The sequence below is a fragment of the Bombina bombina genome, chromosome 3 (assembly GCF_027579735.1).
Source record: "Bombina bombina isolate aBomBom1 chromosome 3, aBomBom1.pri, whole genome shotgun sequence".
NCBI classification, from domain to species: Eukaryota; Metazoa; Chordata; class Amphibia; order Anura; family Bombinatoridae; genus Bombina; species Bombina bombina.
The window spans coordinates 275,059,241-275,085,619 of NC_069501.1; the positions used below are offsets into that span (position 1 = coordinate 275,059,241).

Sequence of the window (26,379 nt, forward strand, 5' to 3'; positions counted from 1 at the left end):
TGACATGGTGTCAGAAGTTCTGGACTACGCTTCTGTTTCTGATGATGACGATGTCAAAGTTTACCCCACCTGAGCCTTTTGACTTCTCTCAGCCTGCAGCTTGGCCCACATGGCGTCAGCGGTTTCAGCGCTTCAGGATTGCATCCAAACTGAACAAGGAGAGTGGTGAAGTACAAGTTAATTCTCTTTTATACTCTATGGGGAAAGATGTAGAGCCAGTGTTCAATGCTTTTACTTTCCAAGAAGGGGAAGAAGTTAACTTTGATATAGTTATGGATAAACTCAGTGCCCACTTTGTGCCCAAAAGAAATGTGATTCATGAGAGAGCTTGTTTTCACAAACGTAATCAGCGTGTGGGAGAATCTGTGGAGTCATTTTTGCGCAGCCTGTATGAATTAGCTGAATTCTGTGAGTTTGGTGTTGCTAAAGAAGAGCAAATCAGAGACAGAATAGTTATTGGAATTGCAGATGCTGAAGTCTCCCTGAAGCTGCAGTTAGAGCCTGATTTAACATTAGACGGGGCTATTAGGATGGCCCGCCAGAGTGAACTGGTGAAAAAGCAAAGTGCTGATCTGAGGTCTGAGAGTATTGTGGATGAAGTGCAACAGTCTAGGAAAATTACTAGTGAAAGGCACAGTGTGAGCGGTAGATCTAAAGTATTGGAAAGGCCTAGAAGTGGATGGGCGCAACATGGCCGATGCACACGGTGCTACCGGGCTCATGATCAGAGTGCTATATGCCCGGCCAGAGATAAAAGATGCAGAAAATGTAACAGAATAGGCCATTTTGAAGTGGTGTGTAAAACTGAATACATTAAGGAGATGCAGGTGGACAGTGACCAGGAGGGTCAGGAAGTGTCTTTTGTGGGGTCTGTTGTGGAACGGACAAGCTCAGAGGAAGATTGGAAAGTTACCTTTACTGTAATGGGAGCCAATGTTGATTTTAAGATTGACACAGGAGCAGATATCACTGTAATGTCTTTTGCTGAATTTATGAGACTGCCTCGACAGCCCCAGCTGGCGAAGGTTACTACAAATGTTCATAGTCCTGGTGGCCGCATTGATTGTGTGGGGAAATTTCTTGCCAGCTGTGAGTACAAACAAAGGAAGTTCACAATGTGGGTGCATGTGATCCGAGGTCAGTGTGTTAACAGTTTATTGAGCAGAAAAGCAGCCTGTGACTTGGGCCTCGTGGCCAGAGTGAATGAGATCTCTGAAGATATGTTTGGCGAGTTGGGCCTACTGAGCTGCAAACCTGTCCGTATAGCACTTAAAAGTGACGCAGTCCCGTACAGTATTTCTACTCCTCGTAGAATTCCGTTCCCGCTTATGCCTCAAGTGGAGAAAGAGCTCATGCGCATGAAGTCTATGGGGGTTATTGAAGAGGTTGTTGAAGCAACTGATTGGTGTGCCCCCATTGTTCCAGTTGCAAAGAAAAACGGAAAGGTGCGCATCTGTGTGGACCTGAAAAGGTTGAATGAGGCAGTGAAGAGGGAGAGATTTGTGCTGCCGACACTGGAAGATATAGCCCCGAAGTTGGCTGGGGCGAAGTTCTTTTCCACATTAGACGCTTCTAGCGGCTTTTGGCAGATCCCCCTGGATCCAAAGTGCCGCAAACTGACTACCTTTATCACTCCGGTAGGTCGGTTCTGTTTCTGCAGACTTCCCTTTGGGATATCCTCCGCTCCTGAGATCTTTCAGAGGGAAATGAGTTCTCTCCTGAGTGGCCACGTGGGCACAGCAGTCGTCATGGACGACATTCTAGTGTATGGGTCTACAGTGGAAGAGCATGATCAGCGTTTGAGTTGTGTGCTGCAGGCTATCAAAGAGTCTGGGCTGAAGCTGAATAAAGAAAAATGTCATTTTAGGAAAACGGAATTATGCTACTTTGGGCATATCATCAATGGGAATGGCATCAAGCCGGACCCCGAGAAAATTCGGGCTATCGAACAGATGAAAAGCCCTTCTGATGTACATGAGCTGAGACAGATATTGGGCCTAGTAAATTACGTGGGCAAGTTTCTTCCAGATTTATCTACAGTTTTGCACCCTATCACAGAGTTGCTTAAGAAAGATGTTGCCTGGGTCTGGGGACCCTCACAAGAAAAAGCGTTCCTGCATGCTAAGTCCCTGCTGGGGTCTGCCCCAGTGCTGGGGTTCTACGACCCTTCAAAAAAGACTGTGGTTAGTGCTGATGCAAGCAGTTATGGGTTGGGGGCTGCACTCCTGCAGCTGAATGACAACAAACTACAGCCCATCGCCTACTGTTCCCGCACACTGACGGCTGCGGAGTCAAAATACGCTCAAATTGAGAAAGAGTGCCTGGCTGCAGTTTGGGCCTGTGAGCGCTTTCAGCGTTATCTAGTGGGTTTGGAGAAATTTAGTCTGGAAACTGACCACAAACCGCTAGTCCCTCTTATCAATTCTTATGACATCGACAAAACACCCTTGAGATGCCATAGACTTTTAATGAGACTGCTCAGGTTCAATGTTCAGGCAGTGCATGTGCCGGGGAAGCAGCTGGTTGTGGCAGATACACTGTCCAGGCTCCCGCTGGCTGCTGCTGAAGAATCCTCTACAGAATCGGATGTAAAAGTGTATGTTGATTCAGTTCTGGCCTCTAAGTCCATTTCTTCAAGGAAACTGGAAGAGATAAAGAAAGAGACATATTTGGACACAGATCTGCAAGAAGTTATAAAGTACATAAGAGATGGCTGGCCCGAGAGCCGGGCAGCCTGGATGTCTTTAAATGCTTACCAGCCAGAGAGGTCACAGCTCACGGAGCTGGAGGGGTTGGTACTGTTCCAAGACCGTATTGTAATTCCTGTCAGCATGAGGAAGGAGATGTTAGACAGGATTCACGATGGCCACTTAGGCATTACAAAGTGCAGAGAAAGAGCAGCTACAGCTGTGTGGTGGCCTGGGATCAGCTCCGACATTGCAAATCACGTGTCTAAATGTGCCTTTTGCCGGGAACGCCGGCCTACTCAGAGAAGGGAGCCCTTAATGTCTACTCCGCTGCCTGCGGGGCCGTGGCAGAAAATAGCTGCTGATTTGTGCGAACTGCACGGGGAAAAGTTTCTTGTTGTTATCGACTACTATTCCAGGTATTTGGAAATAGCACCCCTGAATGATATCACAAGTCAGGCCGTTATCATTCGCCTGAAGAGCTTGTTCGCCCGCTGGGGCATTCCAATGGAGCTGGTGAGTGATAATGGCATGCAGTTCGCTTCTACAGAATTCAGTGCTTTCAGCAGGGAATATGATTTTGTACATTCCACGTCAAGTCCACATTATCCGCAGGCCAACGGAATGGCTGAAAGGGCAGTTCAAACAACAAAATTCATCCTAAAGCAATCTGAACCGTACCTAGCCCTCTTGTCATACAGGGCGACGCCCATTCAAGCCACCGGGTTTAGCCCGGCACAGCTGATGCTAGGACGCCAGATTCGCACCACTTTACCCTCAGTGGGTGTCTTCAAGCCGCCTGGCCCTGTCCCTCGGGACGAAGTCCTTAGGAGGGATGAAGAGGCCAAAAAGGGTTATCGTTTCTTCTACGACAGGAGACATTCTGTCAGGCCTTTACAGGAACTGAAAGCGGGCCAAAGTGTCAGAATTAAACTGGATGATGAGAAGAAATGGAAGACGCCTGCTACGGTAGTGGGCCGCTCTCCAGAACCAAGGTCTTACACAGTCCTTACAGAGGGAGGGACGGTTACACGCCGTAACCGAAGACATCTTCAGCCTGTACCTGAGAGTCTGGAACCGGATACCTCAGTACCACCGCCGGTGGGATCTCCTGTTCTAAGAGAGGTGCCTTCCCCTCAGCAAGATCATAGCGGGGATATATCTTTGCCTCCAGCAGACTCTTGTTCACCATCTTCTGTATCAGAGGACAGTTCATGCAAAGTTACATCAAGCGGAAGAGTGGTGAGGCTTCCGGCCCGATACAGGGACTGACTTTAGCTAGAACAGTGACCGGAAGTATGGGCAGAATAATCCCATGGTCACTGTGGACTAGGGTAGTCTACCCCGATGTCCAAGTCAGGATGTAATTTATTTGTTCATGTTTTCTAATCCATCTGTTCTTATAATGTTCTAAAACAAAATGTTGTTGTATACCCTGTTGGTGTACTTTGTTATTTAATATATGCGAATGTATGCTTTGCCTTTGAAAAAGGGGAAGATGTAATGATAGCAGGATGTGATGTCACTAGCTGGTGGGCGGGGCTTAGGTCCGGTGTCTGTGTCGCAGTGAGTTTAGTACAATCAACCTGTCTGGATGTGTATTGCTATGCTCTGTAATAAAATAGAGTTGTACCATCATTGCTGTGTCCTGCATATGTCCTGCATCTCATGACAAGGGGGCAATATATTTAATGTAGGTGGCGGCGGTGTAGGGGGGTCAGATTAGGGGTTACTATATTTAATGTAGGTGGTGGCGGTGTAGGGGGCTCAGATTAGGGGTTACTATATTTAATGTAGGTGGCGGCGGTGTAGGGGGGTCAGATTAGGGATTAATACATTTAATGTAGGTGGCGGCGGGGTGCGGGAGCGGCGGTTTAGGGGTTAATACATATAATGTAGGTGGCGGTGGGCTCCGGAAGCGGCGGTTTAGGGGTTAATACTAGGATAGGTTTATTGCGGTGTGGGCTATGGCGTTTAGGGGTTAATAATTAGGCTTATTGCGTTGTGGGGGGTTGTCGGTCTAGGGGTTAATACATTTATTATTAGGAGTGAGAGGGGGGATTGCGGATATAGAGGTATACGTATCGGGCTGATTTTTGGGAGGCGTGTTAGACAGTAACGGGAGATTTAATATTTTATAGTTAGTTTTATATTTTAGTTAGTTTTTTTAGGCGCAGGCAGTTTCTAAAGTGCCGTAAGTCACTGGCGACTCCAGAAATTTGTAGTTACGCTCATTTCTGGACATCGCTAGTTTGTCCGACTTACGGCACTTTAGCAACTGCCGGCGGGGTATATGTAATACCCTGATATGCGAGGTGAAACTACGGGCGGCACGGGTTCCCTCGCTTGTGCCGAAAAACGACTCTGTATATCGGATCGTGCACCAGGTGCGCTAGCATGTGGAGGTCAGATTTTGCAACCACTCTTTTCCCAGTCCCAGTATACACCTATGGAATGCGCTAAGAAAGCCTTTTCTTTTAATCGATTGCGCCTATGTTCTTCACTTAGAATATGCACTTTTTATTTTAAATATATATATTTTTGAAAAATATATATCTATACCTATATATGTCTATGAATATATATAAATATGTATGTATGTGTCTATATGTATGTTATGTATATTTGTACATACACACATACAAATATTTAGACATATATATTTTTGTTTTTATTCTTTTTATTTTTATATATATATATACAGTATATATATACACTCACCAGCCAATTTATTAGGTACACCTATTAAATTGCTTGGTAACACAAATTGCTAATCAGCCAATCACATGGCAGCAACTAAATGCATTTAGGCATCTAGACGTGGTGAAGATGACTTGCTGAAGTTCAAACCGAGCATCAGAATGGGGAAAAAACTAAATTTATGCTTACCTGATAAATGTCTTTCTTTCCAGTCATGGAGAGTCCACGATTTCATTCCAATTACTAGTAAGATATTCAACTCCTGGCCAGTAGGAGGAGGTAAAGAGCACCCCAGCAAAGCTGTTAAGTGTCACTTCCCTTACCCATAATCCCCAATCATTCAGCTGAAGAAAAATGGAAAAGAAGATAACACAAAGATATAGAGGTGCCTGAGGTTTATACCAAAAATCGCAGACTTAAATTAAAAAGGGCGGGTCGTGGACTCTCCATGCCTGGAAAGAAAGAAATTTATCAGGTAAGCATACATTTTGTTTTCTTTTCTAGACATGTAGAGTCCACGATTTCATTCCAATTACTAGTGGGAGCCAATACTCAAGCTAGAGGACACAGAATGGGAGGGAGAATAAGACAGGCGGACCTAGATAGAAGGCACTACCTCTTGAAAAACTTTTCTCCCAAAGGAAGCCTCAGACAAGGCAAAAGTATCAAATTTGTAGAATTTGAAAAAGGCATGCAAAGAGGACAATGTAACCAATTTGCAAATTTGCTCCACAGAATCTTTATTTCTGAAAGTCCAGGAAAAAGAGACAGTAGTAGAGAAATGAGCCGTAAATCTCTCAGGAGGTTGTTATCCAGCAGGCCCATAAGCTAAAGGTTTTAAAGGTTAACACTTCTCAACTAGAACATAAGAGAAGTAGAGGAAGCTTTCTGACCTCTATGCTGAACAGAAATATTGCATCAATATTTAGTAGTGCCTCCTTTAGCATAAATAATAGCCTAGATAGCTTCCTATAGCCTGTAATGAGTGTCTGGATTCTGGATGAAGGTATTTTGGACCATTCCTCCTTGCAAAACATCTCCAGTTCAGTTAGGTTTGATGGTTCCCGAGCATGGACAGCCCACTTCAAACCACCCCACAGATTTTCAATGTTATTCAGGTCTGGGGACTGGGATGGCCATTCCAGAACATTGTACTTGCTCAACTGCATAAATACCAGAGTAGATTGTGATAAGTGTTTTTGGTTGTTGTCTTGTTGAAATATCCAGCCCCAGAGTAACTTCAACTTTATGACTCCTCAACATTATTCTCAAGTATCTGCTGATATTGAGTGGAATCCATGCAACCCTCAACTTTAACAAGATTCCCAGTATTGGCACTGGCCACACAGCCCCACAGCAGGATGAAACATCCACCAAATTTTACTGTGGGTAGCAAGTGTTTGTCTTAGAACGCTGTGTTCTTTTGCCGCCATGCATAACGCCTCTTGTTATGACCAAATAACTCAATCTTTGTTTCGTCAGTCCACAGCACCTTCTTCCAAAATGAAGCTGGCTTGTCCAAATGTGCGTTTGCATACCTCAAGCGCAGAAACGCAGAAAAGGCTTCCTCAGCATCATTCTCCTATACAGCTTCTCCTTGTGAAAAGTGCGCTGAATTGTTGAATGATGCACAGTGACACCATCTGCAGCAAGATGATGTTGTAGGTCTTTGGAGGTGGTCTGTGCGCTGTTTTTGACAGTTCTCACAATCCTTTGCCTTTCCGATATTTTACTTGGCCTGCCACTTCTGGCCTTAACAAGAACTGTGCCTGTGGTTTTCCATTCCCTCACTATGTTCCTCTCAGTGGACACTGACAGCTTAAATCTCTGTGATAGCTTTTTGTAGCCTTCCCCTAAACCATAATGTTGAACAATCTTTGTTTTCAGGTCATTTGAGAGTTGTTTTAAAGGTCCCCATGTTGCCACTCTTGAGAGGGTATTCAAAGAGAACAACAACTTCAAATTGGCCACCTTAAATACCTTTGATTGGATGCACCTGTCTATGAAGTTCAAGGCTTAATGGGCTCACCAAACCAATTGTGTGTTCCAATTAATCAGTGATAGGTAGTTACAGGTATTCAAATCAACAAAATGACAAAGATGTCTAATTTTGTTTGGATGCATATTGCACATTTTCTGTTAATTCAAAATGAAATTGCTGATCCAAACTCCCATTATTATTATTATTATTATTATTTATAAATGAAAATCATGGAAATTGTCGTGGGTGCCTAAACTTTTGCATACAACTGTATATCTGTATATATCTCTATATATCTATACCTATATATAATCATCTATATATATATAGGTATAGATATATATTGTACCAAAATACCATCAGATATATGTCGAAATATGTATTTATGAATAAATAGAACATATGTTATGTGAAGGACATTGGAATGTGAAATAATATTTCATGTTGAGTTAGAGCACTTGAGAATATGAGATTGTGTTTACGCACGAGTAGGGTGTTAGGTATTTTTCAACTTTTTTGCTCCATTGACTTCTATGGGTGAATACATTAACGTGATTGCAATATTCGAAGTTCGTCTTTTTACACACATTGGTTTAGTGCGCGAGCCAAAAATTTAACTTTCAACTTGTAATACCAGCATACCCAACACGCGCAAAAAGCTTACTTCTAGCTGAGTCAGCACACAAGTGGGAGCGTTAAATTCCGCTCCACTTGTTATCTGGCCCTAAATGTTTAATGTCTCTTTAACTGTGACCAATGGGAATATACTAGATAGTAAATCCACATGAAAAGATCCCTTGAATCCTTCTGCCTCAGCAAATGCATTTAAATGAGTCCAAGTTTTAAATATCATAGTAATGACCAACACCAGCCTTCCTTTTTAATAAACAAGTGTAACTGTAAAGCTTATATACTAATCATCCTTGAATATTCCCTCATTTTAAATCGTTTGGTTCATTTTAACCTATAGTTACTAATATTCCCCAATTTTGAAGACAGACTACATGGAGGATAAACCACAATAAGTGATATTTATTTTAGCACCACTTTATTGTATTATTTGTGTGATCCTAATTCACCACTAGCTGTTATACATTTAACAAATCAGTTTTATAGAATGATATGGCAATTAGAGATATTTGTCTCGCACAAGGTACTATCGCCCTTTTAATAAAGGTCCTTGTGTGAGTATCACATATTAGCACTGAAACAGAATACTGAGCAGAAGGGTACAAAAAACTGGCAAATAAGTAAAGGAAGATGAGAGGACTTGTCAATAACAAGCTGCAGTCATATTAGGTCATGCAGAATATGAAACTTACTATCAGATGTCCTTGTCTGGACTCCCTGTAGGATAACATCACTTATTCGATGTGCAAATTGAATAAGAGGTGGCAGTAAAAACCTCATATCTGTAGAGTGATAAAGGGATGCTTTGTAAGACAGATGTCATAACACTATAACAAAATTACATCATCCTTCCAAATTACAAGTCTTTCTTTAATCCATGGGTATCCTTACAATAAGCCAATTTTTCTACACTTGATCTAACTAATTACAGGGTACTGCTGTCCTGTAACATTTTTAACTTTATGGAATAAAGAATTTTGTTTTACTTAACGGCGTTGGTGCTCTCTTGTTCTTTGAAAATTATCCTTACAATAAAACAGACAAAATTTAGTCTTTATGTTTTTTTTTAAATAAAGTTATTGCAAATGCACAGTTTTGAAACCATTCTATAGTTTTATTCCCCTTGAAATAACAACATATATCCAACGATACTCTGCTTGCACTTAACACTAGTCAGTCATTCTTCCACCTATGGAAACTACATGTTAAATATTTAATATTGATGCATAACTAATACATTTACTGTACATCTGTTTTAATTTGTAGTTGATATTTAGATTTTCTATGTTACTGTAATTAAAGGGACAGTCTACAATATAATTTTTATTGTTTTAAAAGATAGATAATCCCTTTATTACCCATTCCCCAGTTTTGCATAACCAACACAGTTATATTAATACTTTTTACCTCTGTGATTACCTTGTATCTAGGCATCTTCTGATAGCCCCCTGATCACATTACTTTTTATTTATTATCTATTGACTTGCATTTAGTACTGTGCTGTGCTAACTCTTAAATTACTCCTCGGGCGTAAAACAATGTTATTTATAGGGCCCATATGAACTAGCAGTGTCCTGTTATGAAAAGCTAATAAAAAAGCATGTGATAAGAGGCTGTCTGTAGCGGCTTAGAAACAGGCAGAAATTTGGAGGTTTAAATGTTATAAAGTGTATTAATATAACAATGCTGGTGAATTGGTAGTAAAGGCATTGTCTATCTTTTTAAACAATAACAATTTTAGTGTAGACTGCCCCTTTAAACATGTGTGAATAAGATATATAATACTCCATTAATTTATTGTGTATTACTTATAATATTAAAGCGACTTAAAAGATACATAAAAGTGATCAAATTAAATGCTCTAATGTGTTAAAGAATGTTGTTAGTGCACTGTTTCCTACAAAAAGGTTAAACACATATTTAAAGTTAGCTCTAGAGCAGCAATAAACGGCTGGGAACTAGCTGAACACTTTTGGTGAATCAATGACAAGAGGCATATATGTGTAGCCACCAATCAGCAGTTTGCTCCCAGTAGTGCATTGCTACTCCTGAGCCAACTGAGGCCTTTCAACAAAGGTTAAAAAGAGAAAGAATTAATTTGATAACAGAATTGAAAGTGTAATGTTCAATCTGAACATGAAACGGAAATTGTTTTCTTTTATTAAATTTGAATAGAGTATACAATTAAAAAAAATACAAGACCGCTGCTCCTTCACCAGTCCACCACCTTTTAGGTCGGAATGATTGACAGCCCCTGCTAGTGGCCGATTGGCCGCCAATGAGCAGGGGGACGGCATTGCACAAGCATTTCACCAGAAATGCTTGTGCAATGTTAAATGCGGCCAGTATTATTATAATTTCTGAATTTAACTATATTGGAAAAGTAACCATTCCCAATAAAAATAAGTAACAGATAAAAATATAACTAATAGTTTAACAGTGTGTAATTCTTCAAAATACTAAATAAAAAATATATATTTTTCAGTGCAACAATTTGACTGAATTGAAACATTAACACTTTTAAAAGAAAACTGGAATATAAAAGGATTGTGGTTTTTGGTATTTTTCATTCATACCCAGAATCCTACGCTCCAGTGGATACACTGATATTAGAGATTTTGTATGGAAATATGTGCACATGTGCTATACTATGATTTATTATGTATTATTCTTTTTTAACCTACAAGTTTTAAAGATGTGTATTTTGGCATAGCACCCCTTTTACAATGTAGTCTCATTCCTCTAGAGAGCAATACTAAATCTATAAAGTTTGTCAATTCAAAGATGCCTTATGATTTAGTATTATTCACAGAACTGTTAAATAAAAATGTTACCATCATACCTGATAGCTACCTGATTCCTCCCAAGCAGCTCCCCACCCCACCCCACCCACATTGCTCACCACCATCTTAGGTACTGGCAGTCAATTTGCTAGTATGCAGTTTAGGGCTTTCTGCCAGCTCAACTCAGTTTATATTTATTTTCTTTATTTATTAATATTTTTCTGTAGTGTAGGGCCCCCTGACACCCACACCACCTCCCCCCGATTGTTATGTAGGCCCCCTCTGATTTCCTCTTTTTCCCATCATTCCCTCTATCTTCAAAACTTATTTTCCACAGTGTAGGGTCCCACCCATCCCTCACTGTGCCCCCCATCCTCCTGCTTCATATGGTAAACACTGATCATGCTATGTTACAATATGAAGGCAGGTGCTAGAAGCCCACAACAGCAATTATCTGTGGTCACTTGACAACCAAGACTGTTTGAGCTTCCAGCATGTTGGAAATAGATTTATGTAATGCAGTATACTGGGTTTTGTACCGCATGACGTAGATCTACGTTCAATTGGGGTAAAGGGTTAAAATTGAATGCTCTATTGGAATTATAAATGTTCAATTTTGATTCTATGTCCCTTTAAAAATAAAAAGCTTAAACAATTATGCATACAAATGTAGTAAAGACTACTAATTGCTTAGTTAAATTGTATAAACAGTGTAATCAGTTGTATATGGCTATATAAGTGGTTCCTCCCACAACTTCTTCCTGTCACCTGACGCTGTAGATAGATGTCGCTTCCAGGCTTCCTCTATTTTCTTTGTACTTTCCTCTGCAGCCCGTGTTCTAGATATCAAAAAGTCTAAAAAAATCAAATAAACATAACGTCAGCATATATGTGATATATGTGTAGGGGCAGAATGTTGTCAATCACACCCACCTGTAGAGAAACTGCCGCTAGTATAGAGCGGTTCATCCAGTTGGCTGAGTGATTCTTGTATAATCTTTTCAGCCTCCTTCAGCACATCTACTAGCACTGTATCCTGCAATTCCTTAACCTGAGTATGGCTCACCTGAAACAGAGCTCAGCATGAGAGCACAGCAGATGGAAAGTGACAGTAAATACTTTGAGTTTGTAATTTAAATATTTCATTTTGTGTAATAAAGCAACTTTGGAATATAGTTTATTATTTATTTAATGTAATCTAACTTTGAAAATGTGGGGGTTTCTATTCCTCACAACCTGAAATTAACACTGCAGTGTTCTCCAAGCTAACCCTGCTTTGTAGCTGCGCTTAATGGGCCTTAGCAGAAGTTATCAGATAATGAACTGCAGTTTCTGCTAACATAATGACACTGGCAAGTGACGGAAAATCTTACTGTCAGACAGCAGTAACTTCTCCAACCATAGTAAAAAGATATCTAACAACCAGATTTCCATTGTAAAATGTAGCAGACTTAGGGGCCGAATTATCAAGCTCCGAATGGAGCTTGATGCCCTTGTCACGAGCCTTTAGGCTCACCGGAAACAACAGTTATGAAGCAGCGATCTTAACTGGTCCACCTGCTCTGAGGCTGCGGACATCAATCCGCCTAATCCTATACGATCGGGCTGATTGATACCCCCTGCTAGCGGCCCCCAATTGGCCGCAAATCTGCAGGGGGTGGCATTGCACAAGCAGTTCACACTGCTTGTGCAGTGATAAATGCAGACAGCTTATGCGTATAATCAATCGGCCCCATAGGGTACAATATATTTCTAAGAGGGGATTAGTAATCTCAAAATGACATTACAAAAAGTGTGTACAAATTAGCACTCAACTACTTTTATTCAACAATGTGAAGTACAAAATCAGTAAAGAAGCTATATTTGGAGAGAGCATAAGATGTTGAAATATTGATTGGTGATACTGTCCTCTTAATAGAGGGTAAAGCGTACTACTCAAATGTCAATGATGTCCACACACAGTTAGGCTATGCCAAAAATTAAGTAACTATGAAAAATAATTATGCTTGTGTCAATAAGTTATTTAATAAATCAGTAATATTCCATTAAGTGTACTTTATTATTTATAAATGGTATAGGCACTATACTAGTGGGAAGGGGTTAACCCACCTTCTTGCTAAAAGGTATATTACCCAATTAGTCAGATTTAAATCACTTAGGGGACTAATAGGATACCATTGGTGTACTTTGGTAAATCATCACATAAGGTGTGCTAGCGTGTATAGCGATTAAAAATTATCAAATAGTTAGCTATGATTCAAACTTATTTTAATCTGAGTTTATGATATGTTGTTGTACCACTAACTTAGAAGTTGTCCGCAGTTAATACACATATAATAAGAGGTAAAAAGCTACTATATACTAACGATTACACTAGTGTTATAGGGCATTGCCCGCTAATAGATATATTTCAAAGTGAAACCGGTAATACGGGTTAACCTATCCTATTATTTAGCATAAAGTATTGAGCCCGATATGTTCGGATGAAATCAATTATAAGTTGTAGCTCTGTTAGAGTCGGATGCGGCTAAAGCGTCAATATAAAATAACGCTAGATTCTGTTACAACTATAGATTATCGGCAGTTACTCTAGCAGCCACCAGTAGGAATGGTTGAAAATATGTGGCTATGCCACCAACAATACAGTTTAGCTAGACGCTCTTTCGGTTAGAGAATATTAAAAGTGCATGCTGTTTTGCTAGTTAAAAAGGAGAATCGCTAGATTCTCACTCCCCTAACATGTTTCGCTAGGTTGCTTTTTCAAAGGTCACATATCATAAACTCAGATTATATTAAGTTTGAATCATAGCTAACTATTTGATAAGTTTTAATCGCTATACACGCTAGCACACCTTATGTTGATGATTTACCAAAGTGCACCAATGGTATCCTATTAGTCCCCTAAGTGATTTAAATCTGACTAATTGGGTAATATACCTTTTAGCAAGAAGGTGGGTTAACCCCTTCCCACTAGTATAGTGCCTATACCATTTATAAATAATAAAGTACACTTAATGGAATATTACTGATTTATTAAATAACTTATTGACACATGCATAATTATTTTTCATAGCTACTTAATTTTTGGCATAGCCTAACAGTGTGTGGACATCATTGACATTTGAGTAGTACGCTTTACCCTCTATTAAGAGGACAGTATCACCAATCAATATTTCAACATCTTATGCTCTCTCCAAATGTAGCAATTTCTACACAGTAGCAAATGAGTATCCAATAAACTGGTGGGAGGACTGTTATTTCCCCATTTAATTCCATTATGTTCCAACTATCCTATTATAACAACGATATATACTAACACTCATTCTCATATTCTTACCTTAATATTAGAGGTAAATAACTTAACATCATCTTCCTGTCAGTTAATACCCCTTACCATCTATATAGCTGAGAGCTATAGTTGCCACATATTTATTATTCCAAACTATTAATTAAACTTTGCTGTCCACTATATTATACTAGATACTCTTGATAACCCCAATTACCAGTAGATCATCTATAAGTGACACTACCAGTTGTTTATGTAGCTAGTCTGATATTAATCCAACACCATACCTCGTCCAGCAGCGCAGGTGCATGCATGATTTGTGTTTTTAATATGGGTTACCCTTTGTTTTAATATATATTTATTAAAAGTTACATTTTAAACCGACCTTCTAGTTCTTCTTTACTGATTTTGTACTTCACATTGTTAAATAAAAGTATTTGAGTGCTAATTTGTACACACTTTTTGTAATGTAATCTTGTCATTACTAATCCCCTCTCATACTCACTGTGTACAGCACCTCTTCCCTCTATTAAAACGGTTACAAATATAAACAATACCTAGTGATTATTTAATTAGGGAACTACTTGAGGTAGTGCCGCTACTCTTTGTTTTACGTTAAGTAAAATATATTTCTACTTTGTGTAAAAAATGGAGACAAAATTAAAAAGACACTGAACCCAATTTTTTTCTAAAGATAAAGATAGCAAGAGAATGAAGAAACATTGATAATAGGAGTAAATTAGAAAGTTGTTTAAAATTACTGCTCTATCTGAATCACGAAAGAAAAAAATTTGGGTTCAGTGTCCCTTTCATATGCAAGTTTCACAATATACTTGAATCCCAGAATCCCAGGTTGTATATTGTAAATAGCAAACCTTAGGTGAGAAATAAACCAACACTGAAAGTAAAAAGACTTTGCCACCTAGCAGATGGAGATAAAGATTTATGAACTATGTTGGGAATTAAAATCCACTGCAGCCTTTAAGGTACAGTACACACCAATTTTCATAACTGCATGTTATAGACACTACTATAAAGAATAATATGCATAGATACTGATATCAAAATCCATTATAAAACCATTTAAAAACTTACTTAGAAGCTTCCAGTTTAGCTCTGTTTAAAAGGTTACTGGAACACCCACTGCAAGTGGGAAATAGCAGACACTCCCCCTCCCTTTGCATATGAAAAGACCCTTTACACAAACAGAAGTAAGCTGGCGTAGGTATACATCGGTATTCTCCTAAAACTTTGGGGCTTGGTTAGGAGTCTGAAAATCAGAGCAATGTTATTTAAAAATAAGCAAAACTATCCTTTTCTTTTTTTTTTAACTGTATGGGCTATATAAATGGATCATCTACAAAACATTTATGCAAAGAAAAATCTAGTGTATAACGTTCCTTTAATTGGTTCAGCTAGTCTCCACATATAGTTAACCATAAAGGTTTAAAGGGGAAGTCAAAACAAAAATTGTAATTGTTTAAAAAGATAGATAATACCTTTACTACCCATTCCCCAGCTTTGCACACCTGACATGGGTATATTAATATACTTTATAACCTTTAAACCTGTAAATTTCTGTCTGTTTCTAAGTCCTTAAAGACAGCCCTATGATCACATGCTTTTGCATTTGCTTTTCACAACAGGGGGGTGCTAGTTCATGTGAGCCATATAGATAACATTGTGCTGACGCCAGTGGATTCTAACGACAAAGCACTAATTGGCTAAAATGCAAGTCAATGGATAATATATTTAAAGTCATGTGATCAGGAGGCCGTCAGAAGATGCCTAGAAACAAGGTAATCACAATAGGCAAGGCTGGATTGGCCTACCAGGATATCAGGAGATTTCCCGGTGGGCTGCAGCAGCTAGGGATGGAAAGCTACTATTGAAAGGAGTGATTAATGGGTGCAATTAGGTTGTAGGGAGCCTTTATAACAACAATCTGGCACTTTTTTTAAAATAACAACTAATATAATTCTGAGAAAAAAAAATGGGTGGAGTGTCCTAGTAATCCTCTTTGAAAAAAATGAGGAGTGCATACCGTAATTAATTACGGAAAAAAGGGCTGGTCTCCAAATTTTCCAGGGCTTCTTTTTATTCCCAGTCTGGCCCTGGCTATAGGTATATATGAAAATATAATTAAAGGGATATGAAACTCCAAAATTTTCTGTTGTGATTCAGACAATAACATTTAAATAAAAATCCAACTTACTTCTATTATCAAATTTGCTTCATTCCCATGGTGTTCTTTGTTGAAGGGATACCTTGGTAAGTGTCTGGAGCATTACATGGCAGGAAATATCGCTGCCATCTAGTGCTTTTGCAAATGGATAACATTCTTGCAAAACTGCTGCCATATATTGCTCCAGACACGTGCACGCTCCTGAGCTTATGTCCTTGCTTTTCAACAATATATAACAAGAGAACAAAGATAATTTGATAATGGCAGCAAAATAAAAAGTTGTTTAAAATCACATGCTCTATCTAAATCATGAAAAAAATATTTGGGTTTCATGTCCCTTTAAGAATGCTGAGGCTCATGTGGAAGGAAAGATAGCACCTAGTGAAAAAGTGGCACACATTCTATAGATGTAATAGCAAAAGGGAAAAAACAAAAGGAGACATAGTAAGACTCAAGGTAGATAACTGTATATTGTGAAAGGGGAAAGGGAAACAGCAGATTGCCTTAATGATTGCTTCTGCATTTTGTTTCCTTACAACACACTGTGGTCACCACTTTGCATTCTTTTGCTATTATCTAAAATAATATGAATAAATCTAAGGGAACTTCAGTTCTTCTGTGCTAGCTGCATTATCGGATCATCTGTTTAATCTACCACTGTTGATAGGTGTTATAGATAATGGGGATTTGGAAATGTTATATATCTTCTTAAAAAAGCTAGCAGGGAAGACTGATAACAAGGGGCTTGTGACTTTGAATTCAGTAGTGAAAAACATTATGGAAACTCTATTAAAGAAAATATCTGTATCTTGCATAAAGACAATCTATTTGTTTGACTATGAAAATAAGGACCAATTAAGTAGGTGTTGGCTTAATGATAGCTGGAAACAGTGTTTAATTAATAGACTACATTCAAAGGAAGAGGGTATTACTAGTGGTGTGCCTTAGGGTTCATAGCTTGTGCCTGTTTTAACATATTCATCAGTGATGAATCGTTGCAGGCTTTAAAGAAAGGAATGTATTATACATTAGCGCTGCGGAATCTGTTGGTACTCTACAAATAAATGATAATAATAATAATACAAATTATACATGCAGATTATACAGAAATGTATAATCTGCATGTATCTGCAGTAATTTAGCTGAAATTCTAGAAGGGGGGAGATTTAAGAGGGGGAAAAAAAGAATAACTGGACAAACAAGTGTGATCTAAAATTTAACACCACAAAGTACAAACTTAAGCATTCAGGATACTTAAAGGGACATAATACTCATATGCTAAATCACTTGAAACTGATGCAGTATAACTGTAAAAAGCTGACAGGAAAATATCACCTGAGCATCTCTATGTAAAAAAGGAAGATATTTTACCTCACAATCTCTTCAGCTCAGTAGAGTTAGTTCTGTGTAAAAAGTTATACTCAGCTGCTCCCAGCTGCAGGTAAAAAAATTTAAAAAATGAAGAAATGAACAGCAGCCAATCAGCATCAGCAGTGCTGAGGTCATGAACTCTTACTGTGATCTCATGAGATTTGACTTAACTCTCATGAGATTTCATAGTAAGCTTCCTTTACCTGATTGGTGATATAATATGAGAGTTCACGATGCTCATCCCTTCAGTTGTCCCGGGACAGACACACTAATATGCTGCTTAGAAATCCTTGACAATGGGAGGTGGCTACTGAGGATTTTTTGAGGTAAAATATCTTTCTTTTTTACATAGAGATGTTCAGGTGATATTTTCTAGTCAGCTTTTTACAGCTATGCTGCATCACTTTCAAGTGTTTAAACATTTGGGTATTATGGCCCTTTAAAGACGTGGGGGCCGATTTATCAAAGTCTGACAGGCATGATACACTGTAGCATATCATGTCCGCCAGACATTGCTGAATGCCGACAGCATACGCTGTTGGTATTTAACATTGCACAAGCAGTTCTAGTGAACTGCTTGTGCAATGTCACCCCCTGCAGATTCACAGCCAGGGGGTGTCAAGCAACCCAATCATACACGATTTGGCGGATTGATGTCTGCAGCCTCAGAGGCGGCAGACCAGTTAAGGAGACCGCTGCTTCATAACTGTTGTTTCCGGCGAGCCTGAAGGCTTGCGTGCAAACAGGGCCATCAGGGGGCATTCGGCCCTTGATAAATCTGCCCCTTAATGTCATTTAACTTACAGGAACACAAGAAAAAGACAAATTATTTTGGATGATCTAAAAGTTGGCATGCAGGAAAGGCCAGTAGAATGCTTGTTGTAGAGGAGAAGGTTTTAGAAGTAAAATGTCAAAAACTAATGCAACTTGAGATCATTAGACATCACTGGCAAGGCCTTGTGCTGATTATCGTATACCTTTAAAGACCACATTTCTAGAATGACAGAAATAAATTAGAAGTTAGATGGGCTTTAAAAATGGTTTAAAAATAAGACAAGGAAAGGAAAAGGAATCACTTCATGAACTTTAAAAATATTAATGGATTTAATAAGGTTTAAGCCAAAAATATTTTTTTCATAAAAATAACAATGCCAGAACAAAGGTTTTTTGGTCTAAAGTTGGAGGGTTATCAGGTTCAGGAGTAAGTTTGCAAAAAAAAATGGATCAATTTTCAAACAGCACTGTTTCCTAGGGGCAGTAAGGCCCTATAAAGAAAGAAAAATGAACTAATTGTGCATTGAACACTGAAATGGAAAGAAGAATAAACATAAAATAACCAACCGGGTTCAGGAGTAATTTTGCATAAGTTACAGAACGTATTTACAGAAAAAGTTGGTTGATGCATGGAATAGACTTCCAACACAGATGGTAAAGGTAAATACCATAGAGAAATTCAATAATGTTTTTTTTTATCTGTCCTCAAATTACATGTTTTTATACTACTATTAATTTTAGTATAGAAAGTTTTATTCATAAGTAAAATAACCTTTATTGACTACCAAACACAGGATTTCTGTTACAACTTTCCTCACATGAAAGAGTTAACAGCTTACATTTCCAAGCTCAAGCAATCCAGGATGTCTCGGCCCCCCACCTAATGCCATTATACAAAATGTCTGCTTGAGTAGTCATTGGTAAACTTTAGCAGCTATTGATTTTTTACTGTTAGCGCTAGTCTGAAGTAAAATGTGCCTGTACAGTATTCACAAATGTATATGATGTAGTCAGGAAGTAATAAAATAAAATGAATATTCCATTAGAGAAACATAACATTTATATTTTTAGAGTGCATATATTTTTATGTAGGGCTCAATCAATTAAAAAATACTGTGTCCCTTTTTCTAAGGCATTAACCAACCCTGATATTGTGAGTTTACGCAGTCTTGTCGTTGCTCAACACTTCCTTAGATTTCTTCTGAATATGGCAGTTGGACATTTATATTTAAGGAGGCTTTTAAGTGATATTGGCTCAGATCGCATCTCACCTGCTTAGAAGTCTCTATACTGCTCTTCAGAAGCTCAACTTCCTGTTTGCTGGATTCAAGAGCTCCTTGTAAGTTATCCATCTGTTGCATCTGTTCTTCTGCCTACACAAAGATATTAAGTTACTCACGGTACTTGATGAAGTATTCAAGGATGTTTTTCATTGAAGAGACTTTTTTTCTGAGGAACAATGATTCTTAAATGACAGGGATATATTGAATGAACCCTACTAAACAATCATTTCTGTGTGTTTTACTTCATTTTCTCTATGCCAGCTCCTCTCAACAGAATACAACAAGCAGTGTTTTTAAAGGGACGTTATACTCAACATCCAAAACATATTTAATTGAAGGGACATCAAATATAAGAAGCTGCATAAATGAAATTTCAGCATTATATATAAGATATAATTTTCTTAAGGAATACTTTCTTCTTTTTTTTTCAATCAGTACATTTAAGTTTATTTTGAATTGATTTATCTTCCCCCAAAACAAAAGGATACTTCTATCTAATCACAACTCTGTGCATTAGGAGACAGATAATTTTAAAAAATTACACTTCACTTCCCTTAAGGTGGTTTAACGCTGATTATGCTCAGCTATCTAATCATAATTATTAAAACAGGTTTATTTCAAAATACTTTTCTAATATTCACTCTAAAACTAAATCTATATTTATATATAGACACTCATATTTATATTTAAACACTCATATGCTTATATCTATTTTACATTACATGTTTCTACCCTTTGAGGAAGCCTACAGTACATACTACTTAAAGGGATAGTCTATTCAAAATTAAACTTTCATGATTTAGATAGAGCATTCTATGTTAAGAAATTTTCTAATTTATTCATATCATAATTTTTTATTCGTTCTCTTGGTATCTTTATTTGAAAAAGCAAGAATGTAAGTTTAGAAGACGGCCCATTTTTGGTTCAGCACCTGGCTACATTTAGCACCAATCAGCAAGCGTTACCCAGGTGCTGGGACCAAAAATGGGCTGGCTTCTAAGCTTACATTCTTGCTTTCTCAAATAAACATACCAAGAGAACAAAGAAAATTTGATAATAGGAGTAAATTAGAAAGCTGCTTAAAATTGCATGCTCTATCTGAATCATGAAAGTTTAATTATGACTAGACTATCCCTTTAAAGCATAAAGCTATCCACTGGTTTAACCCCTTAATGACAACTGACATACCAGGTACGTCCTGCAAAAACTAGCAGTTAATGACAATGGACGTACCTGGTACGTCAGTTGTCTAAGAGAGTGCTGGAAGCGATCGCAATCGCTTCCAGCAGCTCTCAGGGTATTGCAGTGATGCCTCGATATTGAGGCATCCTGCAATACCCTTTAAAAAGCATCCGATGCAGAGAGAGCCACTCTGTGGCCCTCTCTGCACCGGTAGCGATGGGGACGTTCGTTGGTGGGTGGGAGCTTACAAGGGAGGAGGGTGGGCGGCCCATCGCTACCCGGCATCCTGTTCCTACAAGTGCATTGTGCACGCCGGATGCTGGGAGCGTGCGGAGGGGGGGCCTGCGTGTGCGCGCGCAGCAAACACTGCCACCAATGAGTTTTGTTAAGAGGGAGGGGGGCAGCAAACTTTTTTTTTAAAAAAAAAATAAAAGGATCTGGTAGGGTTAGGGGGGTGGGGGTACTGGGGGGGGCAGCTACACTACAGAAAAAATGAAAAAAACACTTAAAAAAAACAAAAAAACACACTTTATTTTTTGGGGAAAACTGGGTACTGGCAGACAGCTGCCAGTACCCAAGGTGGTGGCAAATAGGTAGGTGGGGAGGGTTAGAGAGGTGTTTGGGGGGGATCAGGTAGGTTGGGGGTTAAGGCAGGGGTCCATCACAGCTGAATATTTAAAAAAACAAAAAAACAAAAAAAAACACCTTTTATTTTAGTACTGGCAGACTTTCTGCCAGTACTTAAGATGGCGGGGACAATTGTGGGGTGGGGGAGGGAAGAGAGCTGTCTGGGAGGGATCAGGGGGTGGGATGTGTCAGGTGGGAGGCTAATCTCTACACTAAAGCTAAAATTAACCCTGCAAGCTCTCTACAAGCTACCTAATTAACCCCTTCACTGCTGGGCATAATACAAGTGTGGTGCGCAGCAGCATTTAGCGGCCTCCTAATTGCCAAAAACCAACGCCAAAGCCATATATGTCTGCTATTTCTGAACAAAGGAGATCCCAGAGAAGCATTTACAACCATTTGTGCCATAATTGCACAAGCTGTTTGTAAATTATTTCAGTGAGAAACCTAAAATTGTGAAAAATGTAACTTTTTTTTTTATTTGCTCGCATTTGGCGGTGAAATGGTGCCATGAAATATACCAAAATGGGCCTAGATCAATACTTTGGGTTGTCTACTACACTATACTAAAGCTAAAGTTAACCCTTCAAGGTCCCTACAAGATCCCTAATTAACCCCTTCACTGCTGGGCATAATACACGTGTGGTGCGCAGCTGCATTTAGCGGCCTTCTAATTACCAAAAAGCAACGCCAAAGCCATATATGTCTGCTATTTCTGAACAAAGGGGATCCCAGAGAAGCATTTACAACCATTTGTGCCATAATTGCACAAACTGTTTGTAAATAATTTCAGTGAGAAACCTAAAGTTTGTGACAAAATTTGTGAAAAAGTGAACAATTTTTTTTATTTGCTCGCATTTGGCAGTGAAATGGTGGCATGAAATATACCAAAATGGGCCTAAATCAATACTTTGGGTTGTCTTCTAAAAAAAATATATACATGTCAAGGGATATTCAGGGATTCCGGACAGATATCAGTGTTCCAATGTAACTAGCGCTAATTTTGAAAAAAAGTGGTTTGGAAATAGCAAAGTTCTACTTGTACTTATTGCCCTATAACTTGCAAAAAAAGCAAACAACATGTAACCATTGGGTATTTCTAAACTCAGGACAAAATTTAGAAACTATTTAGCATGGGTGTTTTTTGGTGATTGTAGATGTGTAACAGATTTTGGAGGTCAAAGTTAGAAAAAGTGTGTTTTTTTCCATTTTTTCCTCATATTTTATATATTTTTTATATTAAATTATAAGATATGATGAAAAAAATGGTATCTTTAGAAAGTCCATTTAATGGCGAGAAAAACGGTATATAATATGTGTGGGTACAGTAAATGAGTAAGAGGAAAATTACAGCTAAACACTAACACTGCAGAAATGTAAAAATAGCCATTGTCATTAAGGGTAAGAAAACTGAAAAATGGTCCGGTCATTAAGGGGTTAAGACTGTACATAAACAATATTTACTATTGCTCCATATGTTATCCAGCAGATCGTCAGAATTAGACTACCTGGTATAATTGTAATATTTTTCTTTCCACAAAAAATATTTATATAAATGATAATATAAATATAAAAATGCAAAAATAATATAAAAATAATAATAACATACGGCTAGATTACGAGTTGTGCGTTAAGGTAAAAAAGCAGCGTTAACAGGTCCTAACGCTGCTTTTTTTACGCCCGCTGCTATTACGAGTCTTGCAGGTTTAGGGGCACCGCACACTTCTTTGGCCTTACCGCAAAACGACTTACGTAAACTTCATAAACCCTTTTTTCTATGGGACTTCCATAGCGCCGGTATTACGAGTCTGTCCTGGGAGGCCAAAAAGTGAGCGGTACACCCTCTACCTCCAAGATCCGTAACGCATTCTAAAGTCAGTAGTTATGAGTTTTACACTACAATGCTGTAGCATAAAACTCATAACTAAAGTGCTAAAAAGTACACTAACACCCAGAAACTACCTATTAACCCCTAAACCGAGGCTTTTTATTATGCATCTGTTGATTATGCAATTCTACTGTATTTCATAGTCCTTTAATAGCATTAATCCAAAAGAGGAAACAAAATCAGATGAACAAATGTGACCATTTTAGTAACATTCTATTACATTTATGAGAACTGTAGCTATAAAGGATGACATTTCCGTTTAAAGCAATAGTCGCTCCATTGCCCCTTTATAGTTACCTAAGTTTAAGTCTTTACCAGAAAATGAATAAACAATATTATTTAACCACCCATGTTAAACTTCAGGTGTCTGTTGATGCTCTGTAGTATCAGTGTTGGTTTGTCTTTGATTAACAAGAGTTCTGAAAACCATTTTTAATTTCTGATGGTACAACTGGTCAGCTGACATTTGCTCACAGCATGGACAAATAATCTAGGTTTTGGAAGACTATCTGATGGCAAACCTCTGTGTCTAGTGTTTTGTCTCTTACAGGTAGGTTAAAGATTGCACATCCTCACCTTCCTCTGTGTGTGCTCATTGACCCGCTGGTATGAATCTTCTAATTCTTTTTTTGATCTTTCCATATCTGCAAGAGCTTCCCTTGCCAAGGTGACCTGTTTTGTAACGTCTGCATTCTGCAAGAAAGAAGGTCAAAATTAGATGCTAGTCTATTCCTTAACTCATAAATAATAGAAGGGCTCCAATTAAAGGGACATCCTGGCCACAATGGGAATCCACATTTATGCATTTCAATTTTGAATAGAAACATTTTTGTAATAAACATGTATTAGCAAAAATGCTTCTAATAAAAGCTATAGCTGCTTCAAAAGTGTGTCATGAATTACCGTTCATCGCCGTGTCGCCGCGGCTCCCGGATCTCTTCTGGGGTTCTACGTCACGTTGCTAGGCAACGTGACGCATTCTCTGACAACCCCTATGACGTGGCGGCCTCTCTCTGCCTTTAAAATCTCGGCGGGAGATTTACTCGGTGCCCGTTTGTTTTCTCTCTCTCTCTTCTGCCGGTCCCTGTCTGAGTGAGTACAATTTTGAAACCTGACCCTATCCTCCTCAACTTTGTTTTGCCAATGCCTCTTGCTTCCAAATCTTGATTGCCTGCTAACCTGCCTAAAAGGACATTATCATTTGTTTGCTGACACCTGCTTAAAGGGACATAATCTTTGTTTGCTTTAATCCTGCAAATAAGGACCTTATCATTTGTTTGCTTACAATCTTGCTTAAAAGGACATTATCATTTGTTTGCTGACACCTGCTTAAAAGGACATTATCTTTGTTTGCTGACACCTGCTTAAAAGGACATTATCTTTGTTTGCTTTAATCCTGCCAATAAGGACATTATCATTTGTTTGCTGACACCTGCTTAAAGGGACATTATCTTTGTTTGCTTTAACCCTGCTAATAAGGACATTATCATTTCTTTGCTGTCAATCCTGCTTAAAAGGACATTATCATTTGTTTGCTGACACCTGCTTAAAGGGACATTATCTTTGTTTGCTTTAATCCTGCCAATAAGGACATTATCATTTCTTTGCTGACAATCCTGCTTAAAAGGACATTAACATTTGTTTGCGGACACCTGCTTAAAGGGACTTTATTTTTTGTTTGCTTTATTTCTGCTAAAAGGACATTATTATTTTTGTTTGCTATAAACCTGCTTAAAGGGACATTCTTAGTTTGTTGCAAACCTGCAAGAAAGAAGCATATTCATTTATCCACTATCAACCTGCTTAAAGGGACATAAGCTTTGTTTGTTTCTATTTTCCTGAGAAAGGAACGCTATCTCCTGTAAAATAATTCTATCCTCAAGAAGATATTTTGAATTATTATTCTTTTGGGAAGTTCTGATACCCTGCTTATTTTGTTTCCTGAGTGGGTCACGTCCTGGATATTTCTCAGTGTGCTAGCGTGTGTTTTAATATCCACGCTAGCAATTGGGTTAAATCCTGAACTGACCAAATACGGCTGACATTACAAACGGGCCATAAATGGACCCCACTGAATTATCCATGGCCGTGACTCACCAGGGACAGTTACTGGGATCTCATGCTACCCACTTGCAATCCTTGGATACTAAGCTGGATCAAATCACTACATTATTACAGAGTTTGGTTGCTCCTATCCCTCCCAATCCTAACATTGAGGCATCCTCTCCTCCTATTCCCAACAACCAATCACAAGGACATTTGAGTCCTAGGATTCCTCTTCCATATAAATATGATGGGAATCCTGAAGATTGTAGGGGTTTTTTGAATCAATGTCGACTTCACTTTCGTAACAGTCCTACCCTTTTTGCTACTCCCTCATCTCGGATTACATTCCTTATTTCCTTAATGAAAGGAAGAGCTTTGGCCTGGGTATCACCTCTGTTAGAAAAAGATGATCTTATACTTCAGGATGTGGATGCTTTTCTTTCTGTTTTTTCTAACGTGTTTGACAAACCTGGAAGGACTTCCGCTGCTGAAGCTTCTCTATTAGACCTACGTCAGGGTGGTCAATCAGTGTCTCAATATGCCATTGAGTTCCGCACTCTTGCATCTGAAACTAATTGGAATCAGGGAGCTCTTAGAGCAGCTTTTCGCAAAGGACTGTCAGAACGTCTCAAAGATGAATTGGTGTATCGGGAACTTCCAGACTCCCTAGAAGCCTTAATAAATCTTTGCATCAGTCTTGATTCTAGATACCGTGAACGCCAACAAGAAAGAGAAAGAAATCAGAGGTCCTCAACTCGAACTCCTTTTCGTCTGGCTCCTCGTTTTTCTAACCCGGTAACAACTGCCTCTCCTTCTCCTGATCAAGCTGAACCTATGGAAGTAGGAACCATAAAATTAACCGAAACTGAGCGTTTGAGAAGACGTTCTCTTGGCCTGTGTCTATACTGTGGCCTTAAAGGGCATTTATTAAGGGATTGTCCTACCAGGCCAGTAAA

At 38.7% G+C, this 26,379-nt stretch overlaps 1 protein-coding gene across 1 annotated transcript in view; it reads right to left on the bottom strand.

Annotated features, from left to right (window-relative positions):
- The window catches only part of HIP1 (huntingtin interacting protein 1), a 199,677-nt gene that overhangs the window by 42,290 nt on the left and 131,008 nt on the right, over positions 1-26,379 (bottom strand). The window contains 5 exon segments of the mRNA XM_053706297.1: positions 8,691-8,780; positions 11,550-11,636; positions 11,715-11,847; positions 19,669-19,770; positions 23,954-24,070. Of these exon segments, the coding sequence (XP_053562272.1) occupies positions 8,691-8,780; positions 11,550-11,636; positions 11,715-11,847; positions 19,669-19,770; positions 23,954-24,070 (529 nt within the window).